General features: G+C 44.3%; 2 protein-coding genes across 2 annotated transcripts; both read right to left on the reverse strand.

Annotated features, from left to right (window-relative positions):
• Positions 1-1,070: 1,070 nt before the first annotated feature.
• On the reverse strand, positions 1,071-2,300 carry LOC105702229 (proteasome assembly chaperone 1). Its single transcript, XM_012429631.1, has 5 exons — positions 2,131-2,300; positions 1,951-2,036; positions 1,606-1,766; positions 1,338-1,533; positions 1,071-1,256 (listed from the first exon to the last, which is right to left on the reverse strand). The coding sequence occupies exons 1-5, from the start codon at positions 2,223-2,225 to the stop codon at positions 1,072-1,074; spliced, it is 723 nt and encodes a 240-aa protein (XP_012285054.1). The 5' UTR covers positions 2,226-2,300; the 3' UTR covers position 1,071.
• A 4,908-nt stretch (positions 2,301-7,208) lies between these two features.
• Positions 7,209-16,909, reverse strand: LOC105702343 (T-box transcription factor TBX1). The gene is made up of 4 exons (XM_012429845.1): positions 15,109-16,909; positions 13,617-13,942; positions 12,989-13,240; positions 7,209-8,996 (listed from the first exon to the last, which is right to left on the reverse strand). The coding sequence occupies exons 1-4, from the start codon at positions 15,251-15,253 to the stop codon at positions 8,397-8,399; spliced, it is 1,323 nt and encodes a 440-aa protein (XP_012285268.1). The 5' UTR covers positions 15,254-16,909; the 3' UTR covers positions 7,209-8,396.
• Positions 16,910-16,981: the final 72 nt, after the last annotated feature.

Genomic DNA, 16,981 nt, shown 5'->3' on the forward strand with positions numbered 1-16,981 from the left:
TCAGCACTGACATCGTTATCGCCCACGCCAGTGGCAAGATAACAATTGTACTAACTGGATGATGGGACGCTTTACTCGTGTTTCTGCCACTCTGGTACGTCGTTCTAAAAATAGAGAAAGCTTGCATATACAAGGACGATTCTTGAAAGGATTAACGCTTGGGAGTCATTTTCCCGATTAATGAATAAATTAATTAGTATGTAATGTTACACCTCGGCATTCAATTTGCAGCGGCTTTGCGCATGGCAATGACGAACTCGTCGCTCCCCCAGTTTCTCACGTTATCAATGAATTAATTATGTACTTAGTGCCTTTGATCACGCCAACGTAAACATGGGGTGTTGTCGAATTTCACAAAGTTTTTCTGGGTTGGTTCTGCGACGAGTCTGGGAATATCAACTCCCAGTTGGAGATTGTAATCCGAAGACGTCCACTGCAACGCGCAAAGCCCTCTGCACATGTCGGACCGATTGCAGGCGAGAGTCGAGCAAGTGCGCTGCTTTTTTAGCACTCTAAGTAGGGGGCAGGGAGAAAAAAGGCACGACGAGAGGTTCATTTTGGCCTACTCGACTCGTGGAAACTGAATTTATCAGACCGCGTTTTGTCGCTTACGTCAAAAGTAAAACAGGAATAATTGTCCGCCGACTTATATTGCCGGGGACAACAGCTGGCGGGACTTGCTGAAGCGAGATGATAAGAGCCCGCCGGCGAGATTACAGGTCTGCTGGTGATGCAAGGAGATGGACGAACGGTTACATGATCGAATACACTTAGACCTTTGCTCTCTTTCTAGAATGCATAAATATCCGCAGTAAACAATACCTGGTTGTTGCAGCTGGATTCCACTTCTCAGCTACAAGGTGGGAAATCGATAATCGATATGGAGAATCAAGCTTTGTTTAATTTATACCTGGAAAAACCCGAACTGAAAGTTATTGAATTTATGCGATACAGTTCACTTAATTTTCTGATATTTCAGATAATGTAAAATGTAGTTACCTGTCATTAAGATCATATACAAACTGAATTAAGTATATACTATCGTTAAGCCATTATGTTAAAAGGAGCTATTTATATGTAAAGATTTCCTTTATTGAATACATTTGTTGCAACGGTCGTTTGGTGAGGGCTACAACATTTTAATTCGACGCAGAGGTCTATTAATGGCTTAGCGCTAATAGAATCTAGAGAGAATCCATCAACATATAACACGTATAATGTGGCAGGTTTTTTAATAGCGTCTGCAAAGGATAAAGCTGAAAAAAATAGTATTTGCTATTATATATTGAGTTTATCGGTTATACCGTGTAGAAGACCATAACATGTGAACTGCGTACCTCCGGCACATACTCCACTGACAATGTTTGGTTGCGTTATCCGGGGAGCATCTACTTTTTCTAATCTCGTTGTCCCTTTAGTAGTAAGTGATCTGAGAAAGGACGGAGCTTCTATTTTTTCCATAGTTTTGTACTGAGATGAGTGACTGCAAGTCACTGCGATGATTCCCTTGGCAGTGGTAAGTATATTGCTGATCTAGAAATAATATTTATAAATTCTGGAAATATCAGACATTAATCTGTTGGTATAATATATAAGCAGACTTACTTGATCTACGAATATACCAGTGTGGTGCAGTTTTACGTCGGGACTGACTGAACAAATATATAAATCTTCACTAATTGAATAAAAGAAGGATGGCTTCCCAGACCCATGATGAATTTTGCAAACCTCTTTGGCATCGTGAAGTACGCAAGTTTCGAAGAAATCTATATCGGATGATAATTATATGTTTACCGTTAACAAGCAATATATTCTATACAATTAAGAATTTGAGATCGAACAAATGGAAAATTATTACTACAAAATATTGGAAGCTTAGTTGCTAAAAGTAATTCAAAATGTAAAATCGTTCAAGGTACCGGAATACTTAACAAAGTGCAAAGTCATTACCAAGTATCATATCCCCTTCGATGATCAAAAGTGTCTTGATACTTGTTGGTGAGCCTTTGGGCCATTCGGCATTAAACTCGAAAGAGCTAAAAAATATTTAATTTAGTTAGCCTTACGTATAAAATATGAAAGATAGAGAATTATTTGACAAAACTTTAAACCAGCTAGGTTATGACATACTTTTCGGAATTATCCTGGTCCTCTTCGTCGAACTCATCACTAAACCAGAACGCACGTGAAGATGGGTATACAACTTCGCCAAAATAACTTGCCATTACGATTTCCGCCTTTACTTCAGCTTGTTTATAATAATTCTCGTTGCCGCAACTTTCATTTAATCGCAATTTAACTTTCCCTCTCTCGCAACAGTAGAAGCAGTATGTCATCCAGCTTGTGGCGCTACCAAGCGGATCTTTGGTGAAGCTTATCCGTTTCTACTCGCCACCTAGTGATCGAGCAATCAAAACATGTATTTTTAAATTATCCCCCTAAATTATTACTAAAAAAAAAAACGCGTTTAAATTGATTCGACTCCGTCCAAAATAATACATTGAAATTCAAGGACCATCTGATTTTCTTCTTAGGCCCACTATAACCAAAACCTTTCAGGCGAACCAATTTGTACATTTTCAATTTCTTCTTTCCAACGTCTCGATGAATAATAAAGATTAATGACGAATAAAGATCTGAATTTAAATTTCCGTCTGACCTGGGTGATTAACTGAAACGCCAGGAATCTGCGGCGATGACGTGCCGTTTTCTGCGCTTTTTCCTTGGCGATTCTCAGTAGTCGATTTTCACGCGCAGCTTCCTCGAGGAATGATATTTCGGTCCAGCAGATCTGTGAAGTGGAAAGGACGAAAAGCGAGTTATTTGCTCGTTTTCTGAGGCCTCCTTTGCTACGAACGACTGGGAACCTCGCCCGGAGTGCGTACGCTTTAGGGAGACCCGTTAACAGACATATGAGGATTCCAGCAGTGAGATAGGATACGCGTGCCGAAGTTGTCCAGCACAAACTTTGTTCAACGATATGCTATTTCAGAGAATTAGCAAGCATCCTCTCACGCGGCAAACTTATATCTAAGATTAAACTTTTTTCGCCGTTAAGATTATGTGAAAGTGGCGTCAAAGAAGTTCATGAAACTTTCCTCCAAACTAGATGTACCGAATCGATTCAGACTTAACAATATAAATACGGAGGCTATAAGGAAGGTCTTGGCCCCCCATAAAATGTTAATGTTCTAAAAATTTGTTTATAGACATTTAAGTAATTTTTTTTATAAAAAAAAGACATTCCATGGGTGTCAGGATTTTCCTTATAGCCTCCACATTCACGTTGTAAAGCTTGAAACGATTCGGTATCCCCAATTTGGAGAAAAGTTTCATGAACGATTAACTCCTCAGATGCCGCTTTCACATCCCCTTAAACCGAATACATGAATATCACATTTTTACGATTATCTTATAATAGTAATAGATAAAGTAATCGCATTTTTGTGTGATCAAAGACAGATATGTTCTAATAGATACTAGAGAATAATTAAATGCGGTGTAACGATGTCGCAGGGTAAGTAATAATCGAGTCTGGGCTCGGGAGAACGTTGTGAATAGCTTAAGGTCAGCCCAAAGATGGCCGCGGTGGTTTTCCGCACGTGGTAGGCACTTCGATCCGGCGACGAGAGTAAATTACGAAGATCGTTGACTCTTATTTACCCACGAAGAAGTTTATGTAAACTTGTCCTGGAGTTAGGGAGACCCGGGCAGCGTATGTCTTCGCCAGTCGAGTCGTTTGCTGCCAGGAGTTGACGGACATCTTCCTTCCCATACTCTTTCTCGCTTCTTCCTGTTCATCGGCACTTCTTTCGCCTGTTTAACAACCCACTCGAAATTAAAACCACAGGGACTGAATGTCAACTTACCTAACGTTAACTCTTCACCCGGTAGCTGCGGAAAGCTTCGCTTCGTCATCGCTCTATCGGCAACAAAACCGAATCAAAAAATGCGGCAGAGTTTCGCGCCAAAAGCTAACATAAAAAGAACAAAAGCAACTTTTAATTTCCGGAAAAGCGCCGATATGAAACTCGCTGTTATTCTACGTCTCTTGACCGTAGTTAAGTTTCACGTCTTCCTGTCTTTCTGACATAGAAAGGTAATTCTTCAGTTTTAATCCAACAGCTGGCCCACTTGTTGCTATTTACTAAACCTCCGCCATATTGGAGATGTAAACGTCGGGCACTCCAAATTCGAGAGCAGGGTCAGCTCAGGGGTGGTCAAGCTAAAAAACAAGCATTTGACATTACGCTTAGACTAAATCATGCCCAGGAAGAGCAAAGGTTCCCCAAGCGAGGCGGTTCCCGTCGATGACGTATTTATGACGTTCCGAAAACGGCGGGTAACCGGGAAGGAATTACCGTATCGATGATGCATTTATGACGTCTCGGTAGCGTGCGTTCCGCGCCGTTTCCCATCCGGCGGCGAGTCTTCTTTGAATCTTCATTCGTCAAGTGGCACCACCGCGAAGTATGCAGCCGAGCAAAAACCCCGTTTCCCTGAAATAGGTTACGAACCGGACCGCTCTTACGTGGTCGCGGAAGAGCGGCCGCCATCTTGTTTGGCGATAAACCAAGAAACGCGATACGCGGTTATAATCGCGATCGGGTGGAAAAATGTCCGGCGGCGTAAAAGTGCGATCCAGCCGACGAAAGCGGAGCCGGGGAAGCCGAATAAAAAAAAAATAAGAAATCCAAAGCGAGAGGGGAAGGAGAAGAGACGCTTTATATTCCGCCGGGCGCGAAGAGGAACGAACGGCTGACGCTCGAATATGGCCGCAATGACAGATTTACCGATTCCAGCCACCGTTTCTTCTCTGGGGATTCTTAAAGCGTATACCCGACCGCAAGACGCTCCTCTCGAACGGCTGACGCGAGTGCACGTCAAATCGCACCTCGAATGTTTACGCTTTGGGCCGGGGCTTTAAAAACCCCTCCGTCCTAACCTCTTCTGTCTCTCTCTGCCCCGTGACGAGCGCCTACTTCCGTCTCTCTCTGACCGACGACACCGCGAGTACCGCCGAGTGCTTTATATAAACTTTAGGACCGCGGCTGCGGCGGAATCTCGCGCCGAGCGCGCACTCTCGCGGCATTGAGCGGAAGCAGAGACCTATTGGAAATCTCACGCGCCAGTTTTCCATTTTTTTTTCCTTTTTCTAGGGACTTCTTTATCCACGGTATGGTAATTTCTCAAAAAGAAACGCCGATTAAGGCTTAATAAAACTTTCGATACTACAGATAGTGTTTTTAAATTCTCGAGAATTTAAACTCCAGCAATATAACCGAGAACGTTACGGTAATTTAAAAAACCCCGGTGAACTTACGAGAAATTGTATTTAAATTGATTTATCGAAGTAATTTATTGCTTTTAACATGTAATAGTCATAATGTCAAGGCACTTTTTATAAATAGTGCCCGTTTAATTTGTGATGCCTTTCTTGCTTTCGATGATTTTCTATTTTCCGCAGTCTGCGTTGCCCCTCTTATTAATCTTAAGACGCACAAAAGGTTAGGAGGTTAGGTTAGCCGATGAACCGTGGCTGGACGTAATTGTTGGAGGTTCAGAAATTCTGGTATCGGAAGCATAAAAAGCTAAAGTTCTTAAAAAATAAGATACAAATTTTCACGTAGCACAATGTTTACCTTGCAGTTTGTTAAAATACCGAAAACAACTTCAACGTCATTAGAAATTCAATTTTCATAAATTCTCATAAATTCGTACAGAATTTAATCGTCGGTTATATTCTCGTTCGTGGTTATATTACCAGGCTTGTGTAAATATTTATTCAGGAAAGCTTTTGGTATACGTTTCCGAGATATCGAAGGGTGGTTGCTCCCTTAACGATGGCTGAAACTGCGAGAAATACTCTGCCCCACGTGCGGTATTCTTACGGGAGGAAGCGACGACAGTTTCACGGCCCTTATGGCCGTCATATTTCACGAAGGAACTAGTTGCGGATGCACTTTTATTCATCCGATTCATTTCTCAAGTTTTTTCGCCCCCCTCGTAGTTAGTGGCGAGAGAATCCTTGCGAAACGAGCGAGGAACTAAATATAATGTGTCGTTGTGAATAATGCGGATCACCCTCGCGACGCGCACGGGCGCCATCTTGATTTCGAACGTCCAATATTTATTGGAATCCAGCTAACTCTTAATATACCTTCTGCAAATTCCTGTAGTAATAATGAAAACAGATGACATGTCGTTTTGAATAAAACCTGGTCAATTATTCCCACTAAATACCCATTCAGGAGCATAAAGAAGAGTTAACGTGTATTTTAAATGCATGCAGAAGAGTGAACGCACCGACGCCATCTTGATTTCGGACATCCAACATTTATTGGAATCCAGCTATGTCTTAATATACCTTCTGCGAATTCCTGTAGTAATAATAAAAACAAATAACGTGTCGTTTTGAATAAAACCTGATATATTATTCCCACTAAATACCCATTCAGGAGCATAAAGAAGAGTTAACGTGTATTTGAAATGCATGCAGAAGAGTGAACGCGCCGGCGCCATCTTTTTTAAGGAAAGTACAGAAGATATAAGGACGCGGTTAAGTTCTAGCATGCAATGGGACCTTCTGCAGTTGAAAGCAGATTGTTTCGGCGATTTGGATACTTAGCGCTTTGTTGTAAAAAGTCCAGGTTAGGTCTCGCAGAGACGGACGTGCAGTGACTGATGCGTCCGAGAGAGACGTGCTGTGTAAACATATTAGCGTCCCAACACCCACGATTTCTCTCATCGGGGCGAGGCAGACGTTCTTAATGACTCTCGGTAAGATACTAATAGTGGGTAGGAAGATGTATTTTACGGCCACTTCAGCGATCTCAACGGAAACGACTGCACCGAGGGACGCGACAATGCTAAATGACGTCTTAAATGTGACTGTCCGATACCCATATTTCCCCTAAAACGGGCCGTAAATAATCCCAGTCGACGAAAACTACGAAGCTACCTTTTACCTCGTTGCAACCCTGCAAAATGAAAAATGCAACAAGACACCCCGATCGGCTGGCAATTTTTTCCGCACCGTCCATGATGGGTATCCGCAAATTTTCAACCAATTGTTTTCCCCGGCGCAATTTTCTATGCACTTTCGCAGCAATGCAGCTTTGTGCTCCCCCTGCAACCATGCAACCATGCAGAAGAGAGGATTAAATGAAAACACCGAGATAAATTAAAAGACATCTCGCGTTCCACTTCTCTCGCATACATTATCACATACAACATGGCGCTCGTACATGAAATCTTGGCACAATGACGATTTCGCGGGATGGCCATCGACAAAACATTTTTTCACCGACGACGCGTCTTGTTCACCGGGCAAAATGTAGTATTCGGTCTTAATTATTAAGGCTTAACTACGTGCAAGCTGCACGTAATGGCACGACACTCGGGCATAATTTATCGAGGCACTTGGGGGTCTCCCTGAAGGGGTGTCACGGCACGTTTAAGTTTCTCTTGCTTTGGCTCTCGTGTGTAGTCAAATGCGCCCTTTGGCCCTCGTGACACCACACATAAATAGACGCTTTGATTCTAACACTCTACAAAGGACACTTCCTTCCCTTTCCGGGAAACGTCTAACTATCAACCGATACATTATAAACGGTCCTACCCTACGAGAACGGAAACTGTTCGATCGATTTGTACGCGGCGAGCCAAAATGGCCGGCGGAAAAGACGTTAAACGAAATGGCTCGTAAAACCACTAGAGCTCGACGTATAGAGACACGGAGGCCCAGGGAAGTTTACATTGAGGCTAACTGAATATTTATAGACCACCTACGTATCCTTTAAGGGTTAGACGATACAGGTCACTTCTTGCGCTGGGTTTACACCCGGAGGTAAATCTCTGACCTCTCTTCCCCTATTTTACGGTATAAGCGCCGCCTAACATTAAGTCAATAAACAAATAATTGTGGATTTATAAGCGATCGATACTTAAAAACCGCAAAGACTTTTCTACCCACCTAAAACACCATGATTCGGTATTTCGAACCTCCACCGAAAGTCGTTCCTCGGCGCAACCAAAATGGCGACGCTTCCCGAAGTGAGCTAGTCAAATCCTTCTCCAACTCCTAAAGAGTCATTATCTCGATTCGAAAATAATTGCACCTCTCATTCGCGATCGAACCTTAACCGCAATTACATTTACCTATCCCGAAACATCAGAAATCACCCCATACAGTGCGAACCTCCACCGAAATTCAGCAATACACGGCGCAACCAAAATGGCGGACTCTTACCGGAGTGCGCTCCTGGTCGAGTCCTTTTCCAGTTCTTCCAGCCTCTTCGCCTTGAAATCGAGGATGAAAAGTCCGTCCGCAGGTTCTCTCAGGTCGGTTCTCTTTGATTTATCCATATTCCGGGCGCAGGGGTGGCCTTGCGTCGTTATCGGGGGCCGTAAAGCGGGGAGGCGTGGGTTCCGGTCCCGGGAGCGTGACCATGATGGGCGTGCGCATGCGAGTGCGCGTGCGCGACATAGTGCGTCGAGTTGACGCGAGGGTGGAGGACGTGATGGGTGGCCGTGGTGGTGGTCGTCATGGGGTATGCCCAGTGACCGGCGCTCGTCGTGGCGTAGAACTGATGATGTTCGTGACCGGGCATGGCGGCGATTCCGGAACCCGCCGCGGCGATCGGCGGCGCCACTATCGCCGGGACCGCCGCGACGGCCGCGTAACTAGGTAGAGCACTGTTTCCCGTAGCCGTGGCTGCCCTTTTCGCAGGACTCTGCACCGCTTGGTTATTTCCGGCCTGGGAATCGCAGTCGTCAGGCTCGCAATCTCGGAAACCCTTAGCAAAAGGGTTGCTCGCGATCTTCAGCTGCGTGATTCTATGGTTCTGGTACGCCGTCACGGCCGTGAACCTAGTCTCCGGGAAGGCGAACGTCTTGAAGTTCTCCGTCCTCGGGTCGGGCCCCGAGCCTGGCGGAGAGGGCGCCACCACCACGTGGCATCGCGGCTGGTATCGGTGCATCGAGTTTAAAATGATCTGAAACCGACACACTTCCTTACGAGGGAGAAGGGTTAAGGTGATACGAAAGTGTCACATACGTACGACAGTCAGAATATTTATAAAACATTTTTCCAAACTGAGGTGCACCGAGTAATTTGACACTTTAACGCGTGATCGTGGAAGTCCTAATGAAGGTCTTGAAACTCCCGAGATTTCAACTTTCGAAGAAAAATTATCCCGGACGAGAGGCGGAAGAATTTCTTTTTTCGAAGAATTCAATTTCCTGACTTTCAAGACCTTTATTAGAACCTTGGTAATCACGTGTTAAGGTTTCACATGATTCGGTGCCCCTAGTTAAGAGAAAAGCTTCACGAATGATTGACATCTCAGATGCGACTTTCATATCACCTTAAGGACTCCTCAGATACCTGGCGTAACGATAACCGTAAGGGTAATCATAATCAGCGTAATCTCGCTAATCGAGATGCAGGAAATCCAAGATGGCGTCCTGTGAGTTGATTGGCGGCTGTTTATCCGCGACATTTACTGTTTCGCGAGGTATCTGGGAAGGACATTTACTTTTTTATTACTATTAGATTGAAGTCGACAACCATGCAAGAATCTATGGATACGGATGTCGGCTGTAGTAATTTTTTTTTATTTAAGAGGTATTGGTAAGTAGGTGATTTAACGGTTTGAGAATTGTTATGCGAAGTTACACGTGTTTCTTTTTTTTTTTAGAGACGGCAGTAAAGGCTGAGTTACGCGATCACCGCGTCTTATGTTTCTTGCGATATGGTACGATTGCGCTCCTTTCTTATTTCTTTTCTTTTTCTATTTACCGGCGCATAACCTTTCTCAAAGGATGGACCGCGAAAAGACGCCCCGAGCCTGACGCTCGTGGTTTCTGAAATAATCCTGTTTGAAGTTCGAACCCCTAACCACGGTGGTAGAGTTTAGTGGACCTAAAAAGTCGTTCGGCTTCGCTCGTCTTCACTTTTTCCGCCTTTCTATTTAGAACAAGAGTTTTCGAACATCTCGCAAATAATAACCAACATGGCGGCCCACTTTTAAGGAACAATTAAATGAGGAAAGAAGATCGCGAGACGTTACGTCTTGAGGTAATCGCAAAATTCCAGAAAATCACGCAACGGTGAAGTATCGGTAAGCTTCCTCGCCTAGTGTCTCATTTTCAATGTCTCGGGTGTATTTTTAGGTTAACAGACGGAGAGGTGAATCACATACATCTGGACAAGTCTCAAAGAAGAAAAATGTCCCGAGGGAAAAATAAGTGCTTCCACTGCACGTCAGCTGGTATTCGGGTCAGGTCAGGGAGGCAAAAGTGCATCGTCTACAAAGTTCTACAAAGCCGAGAAAAAAACGTTCCTCGTCATCATCGACGCGGTATACAAGAACCCGCCGCCATCTTGGATCGTCGTATAACGCGTATGAATCCCACCGCAACTCCTTACACGGTATAAAATAGATCCCGATAGGCGTCTGTATTTATTCAAGCTAATCCGGAGAACCATTCCACGAATTTTTATAATATTTTTTATTTTTATTTTTATAATTTAAGTCAGAAGGCGAAATATTTCATCCTAAGCGCCGGAATTGCTCAATAATTAGGCACGGCAGAGCCCATTGCACAATATTACAAATGAGCCTACATTTTTTGTGGGGCGTTGCACTAAATACTCCATTTTGTAGTAATAAGTCAAAAGAAGGCGAAATATTTCATCCTAAGCGCCGGAATTGCTCAATAATTAGGCACGCCAGAGCAATATGTAGAACACTCGGGAAGGAAGGAACGGAGGAGGAAAAAAGCGCATTCCGGGGAGCCGAGGATTTGTCTTGCCAGAGATCCTCAAAAGGAGGTCCAAATCCATGGCGACCGTAAAACGCTGCGGTAAAACGAGGTCGGTGGTCCTCGTTTAGCCTTGCAATGACGCCAAGGGAGTTCTCTTCAGGGCTGCGAACCGGGAACTCCTCGACTTTCTTCTTTCTCCCCGGAGAAAGAGGAAGAAAGAACAGCAAGAAAGCACTAAAAATGTTTCGACATTTCGACCACCTTCAATTTACCTCCAAACGTCTGCCTCGAATTTCGAATACAAATACACATTTGAAGAGTGAGAATTCATACAAATTAAAGGTATCCAAAATACCGAACAAAACGAAATGTTAATAAACGCGCCACAACGTGCTTCTCTTAAAATGCGCGCGTGTGTGTGTTAATACAAAAATATCCTAATTTGCATATGCACGTCTTGTGACAGTCACAATGTATAGAGCTTCATCCAAAAATTGCTATAAAAAAATCTGAAAATTCAGTACGCGTACGCTGGAATGTAAAAATTAATTTTGGGTGTACGGGTATATAAAACCTTGTATACGAAATTTCGAAACATTGTATCCCGTGGAAACCTCGATTACGTGTACGGTATACTTCGAGGGGATATTTTTAACATTGTAACCGAGGAATGCACGCGTGCTCTCGCGTTTCTCACGCACACGTCTTTCGGGGCCGATTAAACGAGAGGGACGCAGACGTCGCCGAGGAACAGGGAAGAAGGAAGAGAGGGCGTCGGGTTGCCGTTGGGTCGGGTCGTGGGTTAGTTTTTCTTCTAATTAGTCACCGGGACTCTCCTGGCTGTCAAACATTGTGACCACCCCCCGTCGTGTCTCTTCCTCCTCGGATTTTGGCTCACGTGTGTCCCCTTCTTCCCTCTTTCTCTCAGACCCTCGTGTCTTAAGGACACGCGTTCCTCGATCTTGTATCTTGTATACACTCTCGAGATATCCGAATTTTTTTCCCAATGGAAAGTAAAGCTGGTTACACAAGTACCGATTAATCCTAGCTACTCGTAACCGACTCTTAACCCGAGTTCTGTCGATTAAGGGGATGTGATAGTGACATCTGAGAAATCAATTGTTCTTGGAACTTTCCCCCAAACCGAGTGTACCGAATCGTTTCAAACTTTACCACGGGAATATGGAGGCAATAAGGAAGGTCCCGATTCTCATGAAATTTCAATTTTTTTAATAACTTGTTTATAGACGTTTTTAAAATTTCGTGTAAAAAAATTTAATTTCATGGATGTCAGGAGCTTCCTTATAGCCGGCATATTTACGGGGTAGATCTTGGAATTATTCGGCGAGAAGTTTCATAAACGAGATCTTTTTGACGGAACTTTCGCGTCGCCTTAAAAATGTAGATTTTCACAGATTTGACGTAAAGACCTGTAGCGGGTGCAGTTTAGGCGGAATTTTTCTGTTATTTAAAAGAGATCGGTTCGGTTTACCATTCCCTGTGCAGCCATTTTTAATTTTTAAAAAGAAAGACCGATTTTCCCCGCCTCTTGCCGGCATTTTTCGGCCGAGGTCGTCGTATTTCAGGCCAATTAAAGGGAACTCGTCCGAAACGGCAAACACGTGAACTAAATCGCCGGTCCCGTTCAACTCGGCCATGTCTCTCTTGACTGGCGCGGGTTTATGCTTCCGAGCTGAGAAACGGCGGAAAAGTTGGACGACAGCCGCTATGCCGAGGTTTCGGCATTTCGTCGGCTCGTCCGTCTCGCGTGCCTCCGACCCTTTCGCGAATATCCATAAACTTCGTCCCAAGAGAGAAGAAAAGGAAGAAAATCCCATCAAGAGAGTCAGAAGACGATCCCCTCCGTTTTTTACCACGATATCTATTAGGCTGTCCCACAAATTCGTGCCGTTTTCCCCGTTTGAAATAAATTCCACTAACCAAAATCAACAATATTGCTCCGAAAATATTCTCCTTCGTTCTTGCATAATTTCGATCCCTCGTTTGAAAGAAATGATTTCTTTATTATTAAACGGCACAAACCTACGGCCAATACCGATATGTGTTTTAGGGTCCACCGGATCATTTATAAACATTGATAAATATTTATCTCTCAATTTTACCCTTGAAATGTGCCTTTTAATCATACGACGTATTGACGACGGGTGTTAATGTTGAAAGTGAAGTACCACACTCTTCTGGAAGAGTGGACACTTACGTGGCCATTGTCGTCCAGCTGGTTGTTGGTCAGCTTCAGCTTGTCGAAGGAGACCGGTTGTTTCATCCAATGTGCCCCATTGGCAGGACTGTCAGGATGCACATGGATCCTGGGAGGTGAAATGGGATCGGCTCTACCAGCAACGACCCAGGCACTGCTGTGGAAGGCGTATCTGTACCTCTTGTCGTCGCAAGGCACAAAATCCATCACCAGGAGGTACTCGGTGTTCGGGTCCAGTCCGAAGATGCGGCACTGAAAGGGATCCAATCGATGCACTTGCACAAAACTGACTGAAGGGGTTACATGCAGTTGTCATAGGGGAAATTCAAGAATTTTTACTTATATCTAAAATGCACTTTTTCAGATCATTATTATACCTCGCCAATTTTTAAAAACATCTTAAATTATTTAAAAAGATTTTTGAACTTCTCCTATGAAATTTGAAAATGAAAATGAAATTTCACGGGCAGCGCGTTCCTTCCTTACAGCCTCCATAATCACGTGTTAAAGTTTTAGATAATTTCATGCACTCAGTTTGGATAAAAGTTGGATAAATAATTTGACTTTTTGGTATGATATATCGCACTTTTATATCTTAAGAAAAGACGAAGATCGGGCCAAGACTTACCTGGAATGTCGGAAACATCCTGCGACCAGCTTTGGTAACGATCATTTCTGTGCCCAGCTGATAGAACTCTTCCCAGAGAGGCTTCGCCTCCAGGGCTGCACCTGCACCTGCAAGTGCAGGATGCAAGGGCCTCTTCGGCGGCAGATCCGCCGCGCAGCTTCCTGCATTTTCCCCGCCCTCGTTATTGTTTCCACCGAGGCTATTATTGTTATTGTTGTTGTCGTTACGAGACTCCGAAGGCGACATCGACGAGGAGAGCTGCGTCAGCGTCGCCTCCAAGCGCGGAGTCTGCGACCTCTTCGTCTGGCCAGCGGTCTGCAGACACGCTGAAACAATTGTTAAAAATGAACACCTTGTATAAAATATATCCTCCTCCTTCCTGGAACATAAAATCGTAAATATACAAGTCCTGGATCCATTGCGTTCCGGGTGTTCTTGGATTTTCGGTCGGCCAGGTGGAAAAACAATATGGCCGCCCTCATCGATTTAATTTAATATCATTCAGCTAAGAATTCGATGTGCAGGGTTTAGATTTATATCTGTATGTACGTAATATACCGAGTTTTAAGTAGTTACCGTGCAATGGAAATATTGTCCTGGTAGTAATTTGAATATTCAAGATTTTATATTTAAATAAGGCCGCCCAAGCGATGATGCACCTTTCGCGCCGCCGCCATTTTGTTCGATCAAGTTCGACTTCCTGGCTCGCGTATCGCCGATGGGTCCAGGATAAAAGAAGTCGAAGACTGCCAATGCGACTCGTTAATCTCGGACCGAGTCCAATTTTAACTTATACTTGGCCAAGCAGCCTCTTTTAGCCGACCGAGTTCCGTCGATTCTCCTGCGTTTCGTAGGTTAACGCGCATTTCGCGCATTTCAGCTCGTCCTCCTGTTGCATTGTTAGGCGGCGCGACACACCCCTACGATTTGCCGTGGGGGAAAGGTCGCTTACCCAAATAGTAATTAGCTAAGCGCGTATAGATAGAATCGAGTGGATCGGGTCAGGATGTACGAGATTCCCCCAGAGAGCGAGACGTAGAAGAGGAAGGACGCGATCCCTGTAGGCGGAATAAAAAAAAAATATCTTTCATTGAACGAAATCGCTGCGTTTGCTTAATTTGATAAAACATTTCGAATTTTACTTCACTCGACCAAGCTCGTTCGCTTCAATCGAGCAAAACGCTTTGGGTAAGTCGTATCGTTAATTTTAGAAAATATTTTAGTCAATAAAATCAGACGACTCGGTTAAATCTACGAAATTACTTTAACAATTGTTGCGAGCCATGAACAATAATTGACGTAATCGGGCAAAGGATTTAGTCACGCGAAGAGAATATTTGGTTCGCCCTATAATAAGATATTTATAATATTTAGCAAAGATTATGCCTATCCGAAATTACTAGAATAAACCATTCCCGAGTCGCAAGGCAATTGTTCAAATCTGCTAGTACCATAGGAAAGAGCTTGTACTGATAATGTAATGAAATCTCACCTTCGATCTGCTGCATCGGCGAAGGTGTCCCCACCGGATGCTGGAGCGGTCGTTGCTCCAGTTTTTGGCCAGGCCATTGTTGATAACAACAGTCCAAAGTGACGCTACGATCGCGCTGTTCTTGCATCCTTCGAAAATCGAACATCGATTGTTTTCAACCACCACCGTCGTCACCTCATTCTCCACTCGTCCACTTTCCCGGTCTCTTAAAATCCCTCAAAGTATCGACAGAGTCGATCCGCGAAGAACATTTGTGATAACGATCCAAGTCCGATTTTTCACAACGAGGGCCCTCAATCTCGAGATGAAACCCAACGGTGAGTCATTGGCGCTTGATGTAGGACTTTTTAACGCGGAGAAAAGTGCCCCCGGTGCATGGAGAATCTGAGGATTTCCGAGATAACGTCATCGGGATCGTCGTCAGATCATTTCGATCTGGCGGAGAATCTCAAGGGACGATTTAATGGATTAAATACTTCGCCGTCGCCGCGAGCTGAAGAGATTCCAAGATGGCGGCGCGCAGACTTCAGTCCGAATATCATATATATTTATATTCCCGCCCCGTAGCCGCGCTCGGCGAGAATCTCTTGGGGAAATTCCCGGACCGAATTCTCGGGCCTCTCGACAACGTTAATCGAATATCCGACGACTTCAACCGTCATCGGCATGCCAGTTTAATGAGCCAACGAACAACGCGATATCATCGGGCAGTCACGCGCGACCGGAGGTGTCGAAAGTATTCCTCGAGCAGACGCGAGGACTCGAGCCAAGCCTCGTATCGGCAAAGAGGTTAAGTTCTCCTTTTCTTGTTGCTTTGTAGGAATTGTCATGGGTCCGTGTACGAAATATTCTGTGTATGACTTTCCACAGGCTTTCGACGCCACCCTCGAAGATCTCTTCGGTAGCTATTTTAGAACCGTTTAGAAGGGTTAACAATGATGGTATGAATTATTTCAGTATTTCCAGGGTACTTTGGTCATGGTCTGAATTTCCGAAGGTGTCTTCAAGTTTAATAGGAAGAATTTAGAAGAACCAGTTCACTCTTCGTTGCTATTAACCCTGAGGAAGGTGCGGACGACTTCACTCATCAGGGTACTTCTAATAGGTGGTAACCAGAAATCTTGCACCCTGCTCGAGGCACTGGATCACTTTCCAATTTCTATCGTCACGAATAACAATGCATTAAACTAACAGCACGATATTTGGTTCATCGTTGATCCTTGAAGTGCACTTTTAGACCCCACCTCGGAATTCTCCAGTCTTTCAAATTCCAAAATGATCTTGGCGCGGATACGCTACCGATCCATAAACTGCATTCGCATCTCGTAGCCTCCTTCAACAATTGTTTCTTACTCTCACCTCCGAAAATTACTTTTTATTCTCGCAGCCCCAATAATCGTTTCTTATTCTCTCAGCCCTAACAATTGTTTCTCGTTCTCGCACCTCAAACAATTATTCCTTATTCTCACACCTCCAAAAATCATTTCTCATTCTCGCAGCTCCAATAATCGTTTATTATTCTCTCAGCCCTAACAATTGTTTCTCGTTCTCGCACCTCAAACAATTATTCCTTATTCTCACACCTCCAAAAATCATTTCACATTCTCGCAGCTCCAATAATCGTTTCTTATTCTCTGAGCCCTAACAATTGTTTCCCGTTCCCGCAAGTTTGTCGCAGCAATTCCCAGGGTGTCGGAAAGGTTCTCAGCTCCCGTTGTCATCGGGCCATCCGGATGGTCACGCGAGATCCAAGGTGGCGAAAGTCGGAGGACCGGAAGACGAGTCGGAGCGACCGAGCGGATAGAAGGACGGTTCCGGGAGACTAAAGCGGAGTCTAGTCCGGAGCTATCATCGGGCCGACCTTCTTTCCTCC

Source organism: Orussus abietinus, unplaced genomic scaffold (genome assembly GCF_000612105.2).
Source record: "Orussus abietinus isolate OABI.00-Male unplaced genomic scaffold, Oabi_2.0 scaffold29, whole genome shotgun sequence".
Classification (NCBI taxonomy): domain Eukaryota; kingdom Metazoa; phylum Arthropoda; class Insecta; order Hymenoptera; family Orussidae; genus Orussus; species Orussus abietinus.